At 44.6% G+C, this 10,963-nt stretch overlaps 1 protein-coding gene across 1 annotated transcript; it reads left to right on the top strand.

The window, feature by feature from the left end:
* Positions 1–503: 503 nt before the first annotated feature.
* Positions 504–6,983, top strand: LOC140587025 (ribosomal protein S6 kinase alpha-5-like). The gene is made up of 5 exons (XM_072708558.1): positions 504–696; positions 1,066–1,257; positions 2,231–2,390; positions 2,488–2,651; positions 3,114–6,983. The coding sequence occupies exons 1-5, from the start codon at positions 625–627 to the stop codon at positions 3,369–3,371; spliced, it is 846 nt and encodes a 281-aa protein (XP_072564659.1). The 5' UTR covers positions 504–624; the 3' UTR covers positions 3,372–6,983.
* The last annotated feature ends 3,980 nt before the right edge of the window (positions 6,984–10,963 follow it).

Below are 10,963 nucleotides of genomic sequence, written 5' to 3'. Positions count from 1 at the left end.
CTCCCCACCATTGTCCTGACAGTGAGAGGTCTGACTGTGCTGCTCTTTGATGTACCTTCATCTCAGCTGGATTTGTTTGCTCTGTCTAGTTTAATTTATCAGCCCGTTGAAACAGAGCAAAAATGGTGTTTTTGTAATACTTAATAATAATATATATATATTTTTTAAATTCTGATTCATTTTTGTGTTTGGTAAATTGTACTATAAAAATCATTATGCTTTGCGTTTTCATTTGAACAGCATAAGTTGTGATGTGGACATATGATTTAGTCTTAGAAGTGGCAATCTGGGTTTGGAAGGTGCCGATCTGGGTTTGGAAGGTGCCGATCTGGGTTTGAAGGCTCCAATCTGGGTTTGTAGGCGCTGATCTGGGTTTGGAAGTTGCCGATCTGGGTCTGGAAGTTGCCGATCTGGGTTTGGAAGTTGCCGATCTGGGTCTGGAAGTTGCCGATCTGGGTTTGGAAGTTGCCAATCTGGGTTTGGAAGTTGCTGATCCAAGTTTGCTGTGTCCTGCCCCCCTTTTAGCTGCATACGTACCTGGTGCTGGAGCTGCTGCGGGGCGGCGAGCTTCTAGATAGGATCCGGCGCAAGCAGCACTTCAGTGAGAGCGAGGCCAGCAGCATCATGCGGCGCCTGGTGTCGGCCGTCAGCCACATGCATGATGTCGGCGTGGTGCACCGCGATCTCAAGCCGGAGGTGGGCGGAGCTCCAGCACTGTAACGCCACGCTGTGCACATGCAGATAGCTCTCCCTGAGCTGCGTGTTTGGGGCTCTGCTCTCAGTGTTCTCAACTCAGAACCTTTTTAAGTATTTTTCTTCATTTTATATATCTATCTATCTGTCTGTCTATCTATCTATCTATCTATCTATCTATCTATCTATCTATCTATCTATCTGTCTCTGTCTCTGTCTGTCTGTCTGTCTATCTGTCTGTCTGTCTGTCTGTCTGTCTGTCTGCTGTCTGTCTGTCTGATCTACTTATAGGCATATTTGTGTTTTTCTGAAGATACTGAATTCCTTAACTGAATTAGTTACGTAAAATGTTATTACTTCTTTTATTTCTAGAATCTGCTGTTTACTGACAACGGCGAGGCTTCGGAGATAAAGGTCATCGACTTTGGATTTGCCCGTCTGAAGCCCCCCGACAACCAGCTGCTGAAGACGCCCTGCTTCACGCTGCAGTACGCCGCGCCGGAAGTCCTCAAATACGACGGCTACGATGAGTCATGTGACCTGTGGAGCCTGGGCGTCATCCTGGTGAGAATCGGGGGCGGGGCCAATCCCAAGCCTGCTCCCTCCCTCTACAGCAACGGTCTCCCTGGCCACGAAAAGACCATGGAGAGCCACCAAGGGAGTAGAGGAATATCTGCATGTCTACATTGATTTCAATACCAAATACTGAATATTTGAAAGAATAATATCTCTATTTACATATTGGGTTGTTATACTTAAATATGTATAATAATAATTGCTGTATTCCAGTTCAGCAGATGATACACCTGTATGATTAACGTTACTGATTCTGACTGTAGCATACACCAATGTGGTTTGTATTCTTTTATTTTACAATGAGCTATAGATACATCTTTGTACATGGGGAGGCGGAGGAGACTGGATTGCCCCATTTTTGCTCTGTTTCAATCTTTGATGTCTGTTTGGGTCAGTACCAGTAGTAACAGTAACCCAGCATCTGATTCATGTAGGATACCCTTAATGTTAACATACATGTAACAGATTGCGCAATGCAAAGAACACCAGTATCTGTTTGCTATGTAGACAGGAGTCATTGAATCAGGTATTATTTATAAAGGCTTTGTCTTTGCTGTGTTTCCTGGGAATGGAACGTTTTGTGATGATTCTGATGCCAGAAAACAATAAATATTGGGATTCTGGCAGACATTTTGCATAACCTGTGTCTGATAGAGCCGCAGTTTTCCTGCTTGGCTGGTCTTGAGCACTCTGGCTCCCTGAGGTCTGTTCCATGTTGCGGCAGCCTCAGGGCTGTACTTGAGTGATGCAGTGCGACACTGTGATGAGCCAAGACTGTATATAGGTACACAGTGAACTAGACAAGTGAGGCTCACAACAAGACCCCTGATTAGCTGCAGACAAAAATAGCCCATAGTCACCAGAAATGGACTACCTCCCAAAACCTTTGTTGGTTTATAGCCCCCCTCCCCTCGATGTCTACAAAAATGACCTGTTCTCTTTTTTGTGCTGCTTTCCATAGTACACCATGCTTTCTGGACAGGCACCCTTTCAGTGTCACCCTAAAAGCGGTGCCTCTACCTCTGCTGAGGAAATCATGCAGAAGATAAAAAAAGGGGACTTTTCATTTGAAGGAGAGGCGTGGAGAAATGTATCCCAGCAGGCAAAGGACCTAATAAAAGGTGTGGAAAGTCAGGAGCTTAAAAACATTACATCATGTGTGAAGAGCTGACGCCTGATTGGGGATTTTTATATTTTTCTCCTCCCCCCACGCAAAAGATCTCCTGACAGTTGACCCACAGAAGCGGATCAAGATGACCGGCCTGCAACACAATGCCTGGCTCCAGGGTGGCGGCCAGCTGTCTTCCAGCCCCCTCATGTCGCCCACCATCTTGGGTTCTTCCACTGCTGCTGTGCACACCTGTGTCAAAGCCACCTTCAATGTAAGAGCACAGTCACAGAACACGCATCATCTGTCACTCAAACCGGGAGGCCCTATCAGCACGCATAGCCCCTCCTCTTCTGAATCTGATTGGCTGTAGGCCAGCTCTTCTTGATGGGATCAACAAGTTCCCACTTGGATTTCTTATTCATATGATATAAGGATAATCACATGACTACTTACATTGACGTATTATCAGAATCTTGTTTTTTAAGCTTATTTGTAGTAATGTGCTTTACTGTTTCATAATTCTTTATTCAGGTAACTTTGGCATCTCAGTGGAATCAAGTCATTCCTGTGTGGTGCTCACAGCTGTCTGTCTTTCTGAACTGAACCGTTAACTGGCATTTTTTATTCCTACCCTGATTTTAAAGGATTTTTTACAATAGTTATTTCAAAATTCTAAGGCATCTTTGTATTTTCCTTTAAAGTCTCATAATCCTTTTTTCACCCTCTGCTGCAGGCCTTCAACAAGTGCAAACGTGAGGGCTTCTGTTTGCAAACAGTGGACAAGGCCCCGCTAGCAAAGAGGAGGAGGATGAAGAAGACTAGCACCAGCACAGAGACGCGGAGCAGCTCCAGTGACAGCTCACGCTCCTCCTCTTCCTCGCAAGACCACACCTTTTGTGGGGACACATCCCGGCTTCATGGTGGTGTCCCCTTCACTCCCGGTCCAGGCATCAGTGAAGACCCCTCTTCATGTCCTCCCAGCCCAGAGTAAACTCAAGGACATACACTCACAGTCTACACTCCACCAAACAAACATACACTCACAGTCTACACTCCGCCAAACAAACATACACTCACAGTCTACACTCCACCAAACAAACAAACACTCACAGGCCACACTCCTCCAAACAAACATATACTCACAGTCTACACTCCGCCAAACAAACATACACTCACAGTCTACCCTCCGCCAAACAAACATACACTCACAGGCCACACTCCTCCAAACAAACATATACTCACAGTCTACACTCCACCAAACAAACAATCACAGGCCACACTCTTCCAAACACACATTCCTCCAAACAAACAAACACTCACAGGCCACACTCCTCCAAACAAACATATACTCACAGTCTACACTCCGCCAAACAAACAATCACAGGCCACACTCTTCCAAACACACATTCCTCCAAACAAACGCACACTCACAGGCTACACAAATACACACTCACAACAAATTACAACTCCAGCTTCCATAGCAATAGAAAATGGGATTTGACTGGTTAAACTGTGAGCTTTGATCCTGGAGTAGCAGGCAGATTGAACCCTGTCATGGATACTTATGGTGCACTGAGCTGTTCACTTTGAACTAACTAGCATGTTTACACATGCGCACATTAAGTTTGTTTTGTGCGAGTCTATAAATCTTGTAATTTAATATTTTAACATGGAAGGTGAGCCACTTTGCCCTGAATTATCAGAGACTGTTTTCACTTTTAGTCAGTAGACTGGAATATGTTTATATTGGGCTTCACAATGTCTATTTATTGATGTGATGTCATGTTTTACGAAACCTCACGGAAAGGCATTAATGGTCACACACGCAATAGTTATGAAAAGAACAGAATAATCAGATTTTTAACTTCTGATTTAAAAAAACTTTAAAATTTCATTCATGGATTTTATATAAACCCGTGGATCTGCCCGCTTGCTTTTTAAACTGTATGCAGTTTATTTTTGGTTGTTACCCCTGATTGTTTCATGGGCACTTTCCATGACCGTGACCACAGGTGAACATTTGAGACTTTTATTTTAAACTATTTAAGAAAAGCATGCAGTTCCCAGACATTTCAAGGTCTGAATGTAACCCTGGTAGCTACAGAAACTTGGTGTGTTTGAGACAGTAGTTAGTTGTAACCTGGGTGAAACCAACAGCGGACTGATTAGGGGTGATAAACATGGATGGGATTTCTGTAAAAACACCAGGCTCTCCAGTCCAGCCTAAGGCACACTGGACTGGATGTCGCTCATTATTATGGTGACTTAAAGGAATATGATTGGCTATGGGGATATGGTATCAAAACATGTAGTTTCTGATTGGTAGCTGAGAAAGTCTAGCAATTTTGAATTGTTAACATTTTTTAGCAGAATATATTGGGTGGTTGGATTGCAGACGTTGAATTTTACTATTTACAGATGAGGCTATCTGTGAATGCCAGCAATAAGCCTCATTGAGACCTACTCGTCTGCTCCTGAGACTGTTATGCGCTGAACGGTCTATATGCCAAGGTTCCAGTGTTACGCTCTTCCTTCTTGCTACCGGTGACACGCAGTATTCTGACCCCATTTTGTGAGGTTGCCATTTACATGCTGAGAATTCAGCAGAAGACAATCAAAGATGTATATATTTTTAAAATTTCAGAGTTTGTCGCTATCTATGCCGCCCGCCGGCACTGCACTGCGTTTAAGAACTTTTCATAACTTTAAGAAAAGTTATGAAAAAATAGAGTTAAGAATTTTTTTACATCGCTTTCGTGTTGAATGCTTTTAATAATTGTTTGGGAAATGCTTGTAGTCTATAAAAAAGCTTAGTGTTCCCTTTTGTGAATGTTCCAAGCATGTTACTGCGTTTTGAGTCTTTTTTTGTGGGTTAGTATCATGGCTCTTCTGGATGTTGTCAGCGATGCCAGATGTTTGAAAGGCGGAAAAAAAACCCAGTGGCTCAAACACTGAATAGAGGACCATCTTTCAAAGACTGGTTTGGGCTTATACCAGTGAAATCCAGTATTAATGTCTGGTAAGACTCTGAATCCACCAACGGTTTCTTGGCATATTGTCTGTAAGCCGACAACTTCTGTATCGTAAGAAACAACCTTGTAATGACGTAGACATGAATGGCACAGTTTCATAGTTCCAGTGTTTTTTTGTCAACACTGTAGATGATCGAAGATTTTCTGGCATTTAAGAAAAAAATTATATATACAAGACCTTTCTGCCTGTGAAAACTAACACATTAGTTCACCCATCCATACTCCCATATTTCATAGCTTTTTATGCTGTGCTGGGTCACAGTGAGGCAGGGCAGACCCTTATGAGGTGCCAGACCATCTCAGCAGTTATTTATGAAATGTTAGCGCTGAAGAGAAACATGTGTCTTGCACGAGACTCTCAGTGATTTCAAAGGTCACTGATGAGGTTCCAAAAGCAGTTTTGAGCTTTGTTTACTTGTATTGAACTTTTATATTTAACTCTATTTATTGCTTATGAGTTGCATTTGCTTGCCAACCTGAGATGGGTAGTAACATTACTGTTTCTTTAGCGATGTCAGTCAGCAGCGCCTACCTCTGCTGGGTTTATGGAGTGCATCTTCATTTCGCCTCGCTGTATGGCCTTGTGGAAGCTTTCCTTAACTTCATATAGCATTAGAGAGGTCTAATGCTCATTTCACTGTTTTAAGAGACCTCACTGATTATTAACGAGTAATTGGCAGGCTAAAGGCAACCGGTTTCAGCGAATTTCATTTCACGTACCAAACTGTTGTGCATTTCCAATAAACAACCAACAGGGGGTGCTGGATGAACTCGTATTTGCAAGTTCCACGAGTTGGATGTGAGTTGGCATGAGAGCAGCTGTTCTGAGAAAAATTGGAGTTTGTTAAGTTGTAGCGATTTCACCGTTATTCATAATGCCGTCAGCACTGCTCACTGTGGAATATTGAAGTTTATATCATGCACAGAAAATTTTAATGGAAGAGAAAGGATGTCTGATCTAAGTACTTGTAAGTATCTAACTGGGCTAGACATATTTTAAATAACTCATTGATATTAAATTACAACACTTTGGGTATATGTACACAAATATGAAACTAAGTAACGTTTTTTTTCCAAAAAGGTAAATTTCGTTAATTTTGTTTACGTTGTATTTGCTAAGCCATATTAATGAAAGTATGACTAGTTAAATTACTCTGAATTACTCTTGTTTGTTTAAACTTGAATGAAAAATTAACAATGGATATATGTTACATGGGGGAAGATGTTACAGACGTCAAAAAAAGTCTAAAATATTTTAAATGCATTTTCTGTTGTTTTTGAGTCACGGGGTATCAGACAGTTTATGTGTTATCTGTGTGAGAGTGAGTTGAATCAACTCATATTTATGGCTGTAAATGAGAGTATGTTATTGCACTTAGTGTCATTTGTGCTTCTATTTTGCTTGTTTTTCTTGGTAAAAAAATGAACATTTGTGGTGTGATGTTTGCTTTTAAATGAGGTATTTAAGGGATGTTAAGGGCTTTAAAGTTAATATTTAAGTTTATGTAAAAATGGCATAGCTGTTTGTTGTACAATGGTTAATAAAATGGTCTTCGTTCTTTATTCATAAATGCTCCACGTTTTTGCTGTTTCCCAGCTCCTGGAGGGATCAAAAACACACTGTCTGGGGTCCCCAGGACACGCCTGAGGACAGGCTTGAGAAACTGCTTTATCCCTAAAGAGTGTCTATGGGATAATTGAACAAAGTTCACTGCTGTACCAACAGAGGGCACTCTACACTTACATCTGGCATTCTACAAACAGGAGATTAATTCTGTCTGGAATGTCAAGTGCCTTTTCTAAAGCCTTCTTATGTTAGGAATTGTGTGTAATATATGTGGCAAAGCTTTGCTTTTACCTGAAGGGCTGGCAGCACAAATTACAGGTATTTCTGTGCTTTATTCTTTATTGTTGAGTGATTTTAATTATCTGTCAAAAACTATTTTACTATTTTAACCTGATATTCCTGCTTCTGGTCCAATGTTCATTTGAGTCATTAGATTCACCACATTTTATCTCTGATAGATGAGTGTTAACAATGAATTCACTTGAATCCTCATTAGTCTTGTCTATTGCACTGACAACATGTACTACTGCAGACATCCATCCATTTTCTGTACCTGCTGGTCCTATTCAGGGTTGGTAGGGGTGGGGGGGTCCAGAGCCAATCCTGAAAGCATTGGACGTAAGGCAGGGAATAACCCGGGGGGGGGGGGGGGGACCAACCCGCCACAGGGGGCAGGCACGCCGTTCATACTTAGACAATTTGGTAACATTAGCTGTTTCTGGACTGTGGGGGGAGACCAGAGCACACAGAGGAAACCCCATGGCAGCACTGGAGGAGAACCACTGCACCACTGTACTGCCCTATTACTGCAGACATGCTAACCTTCACCACTGTACTGCCCTATTACTGCAGACACGCTAACCACTGCACCACTGTACTGCCCTATTACTGCAGACATGCTAACCACTGCACCACTGTACTGCTCTATTACTGCAGACATGCTAACCACTGCACCACTGTACTGCCCTATTACTGCAGACATGCTAACCACTGCACCACTGTACTGCCCTATTACTGCAGACATGCTAACCACTGCACCACTGTACTGCCCTATTACTGCAGACATTCTAACCACTGCACCACTGTGCTTAACTACTACTGCAGACGTGATAACCACTGGACCACTGTACTGCCCTATTACTGCAGACATACTAACCACAGCGCCACTGTGCTGCCCTACTACTACAGACAGAGTATCTTAAATTGGCCTGCTTGAGATTGAGGTCAATTAGTGCTACTTGGTGGTTGGATTGCTGTTTGAGCACAGCAGTCAAAGAAAACAGAAAAGCGAGGTGTCGCAATGTTGATGTGCAATCTATCAGTTGCTTTCTTTTGTGAAATTCGCCATAATAGCTATTAGCCATCTTCAAACTTATTAGAGTGGTTGTGATCTACGGACCCGCGCCTTTCAGTCTCTGAGGGGCTGATTGGTACATGAGTGAGTGACAGGCTGGAGAGCCACCCAGGGTGCATGAGGTAATGTGTTTGCTGTTAGGGATGGGGGAAGAGTAGTGATAAAAGGTTAGGTGGAAGGGGCCCTAGACAAAGCTTTACTTTGGTAGGCCGCCCTACCAAGAAAATTGATGATCATTTGACATTGTCCGTAACGCAGGTCATTGGAGGGCCCCAGGTCACCGCCTATCCTACCTACAGCCAGAGCTTGCTGGCGAGGGCCAGTCGTAGTGATCTCCCCTGTTCCACAGGAGCTCTGAGCTCTGCTGCGTCAGCCTGACAACGTTTCCTACACCCCTCCCGTGACCCAGGCCATCCTGACAGCCGACACCATTCAGGGCCACCAGAGGAGAGCCAGGCCGCTGGAGCACTTCTGGGTGGCCTGCTAGCCGGCTTCCCGGGGGAGGAGACAATGTCTTATTAATTGACTGGGCGGCCCAGGCTGAGTGCTGGAATCTGGGCGGCTTTGACTGGGACAGTGGGAAGCCCAAGGCAGCGTCTGATGCTGGCTGCAACATTTTTTTCAAATGATTGCTTTCAGTCAGGTATTATAAATTAATTTAAATTTACATAGATGGATGGATTAACCATATTATTGACATACCTGACATTTTTCACTGTTTTAATTTCTGACCTCCAGTGCTACAGGCTAAATGGTTCCCATTTTACAGACGCCTCTGTTAAATTACACCTGCTCTATTCCTGTCAACAATAAAACAAGCAGAGTAACCCCCCCCAGCCCACCCCCCCGGCGTGGTTCCTGCTCACCCCCTCCCAGGTGTCCCTTGCCTAATCCCATTACTTGTCCTAATCAGCCCTAATGTCACAGCCATTGTGCTGATCAGAGCCAGCTCGACCCGACCATGTTTCAATTCATTTCCACAGTGTGGTCTCCATGGTAACTGTGGATACCCCCTCCCACCCCTTGAAACCCCAAGGGTCAAATGAAGAGGAATATTTCTCCTGAGAGACGGTGGACCGGCGAAGCATGGGAATGCTGCCATTGCATCACAACCACAAGGCAAACTAAACTTTGGGGTTAGTATTTTCACTCATTTTCATGCATGTACAATATTTAATGTGCAAAAACATTCACAGTTATGCCTCCATGCACATATAATGGACTACAGAGCCACGGTGTGCTGTGTACTTTATGTAAGCTCTCCTTTTCTTGAATAAGATACGCGTCTCACTGAACAGAACCACAGCGTTTGCAGTCAGGAACTTTATTTGGGCGTAAGAGTGGAGTCAAGTTCTACAAAAACAGTGGGGGGGACGGCATTTAGACTTCTGCACAAGGGAAACCGAAGAAACCCTCCTCACAGCTAGGGCCACCAGAGGAGAGCCAGGGCAGCGAAGGAGCAGCTCTCCAGGACATTTGCACGGATGTGGTGCTCAGCACAGGGCTGGTATACCTGGTCACTTGTACCTCTCTTCTGCTTTGGGCTGGTATACCTGGTCACTTGTACCTCTCTACTGCTTTGGGCTGGTATACCTGGTCACTTGTACCTCTCTACTGCTTTGGGCTGGTATACCTGGTCACTTGTACCTCTCTACTGCTTTGGGCTGGTATACCTGGTCACTTGTACCTCTCTACTGCTTTGGGCTGGTATACCTGGTCACTTGTACCTCTCTACTGCTTTTGGCTGGTATACCTGGTCACTTGTACCTCTCTACTGCTTTGGGCTGGTATACCTGGTCACTTGTACCTCTCTACTGCTTTGGGCTGGTATACCTGGTCACTTGTACCTCTCTACTGCTTTGGGATGGTATACCTGGTCACTTGTACCTCTCTACTGCTTTGGGCTGGTATACCTGGTCACTTGTACCTCTCTACTGCTTTGGGCTGGTATACCTGGTCACTTGTACCTCTCTACTGCTTTGGGCTGGTATACCTGGTCACTTGTACCTCTCTACTGCTTTTCCTGAACTGTTAAGTAACTTGGAATGTAGCTTTTCAGTGCCATCTGCAGATGTTGTGGCTGTGACATCACTGTCGGGAATCAACCCCCCGGCATAGATCATCAGGACGGTAGAGGTAGACAGGACAGAATGATTGACCCGACCTCTAGGCCGGGGGGGTCGCCTCCATGCTTCCTGTGCTTTGTGAGCCACATAATGCCGGCGGTGCCGCCACAGACCGCTGGAGGGTGCAAGGCGGGGGGGGGGGGGGGGGAAGAGAAAGGCCAGAATCCCCCCCCTGTCCACTCCAACCCTCCAAAAAAAAAGAAAGAGGGGGACCGGACCCCTGTGTCACGCCACTCTTCTGCCTGAAAGGACCAGCGCCTTTCAAGTGAGGCGTCTTCACAACGGCTGCGATAAAAGGGGAAAATTAAATTGTGTGCCGGCAAGATATTGGTGCACCAGAGCGGCCTCTCTAGGGTGCTGAATTCTTCTGGAGGGTATGACACCGGCCGTCGGCGGTCTCCCTTTTACAGAGATGTTCTTGGCCTCTGAGCCCCTTGCTGGGATGAGCAGATGAGGCTGCTGAACTGGTATATTGTGTGTGATACTGCAGAGCTCTGGTAAAGA

This window comes from Paramormyrops kingsleyae, unplaced genomic scaffold (assembly GCF_048594095.1).
Source record: "Paramormyrops kingsleyae isolate MSU_618 unplaced genomic scaffold, PKINGS_0.4 ups132, whole genome shotgun sequence".
NCBI classification, from domain to species: domain Eukaryota; kingdom Metazoa; phylum Chordata; class Actinopteri; order Osteoglossiformes; family Mormyridae; genus Paramormyrops; species Paramormyrops kingsleyae.
Note: the sequence above shows the minus strand (reverse complement) of the source record. Positions and strands in the feature narration are given on the sequence as shown.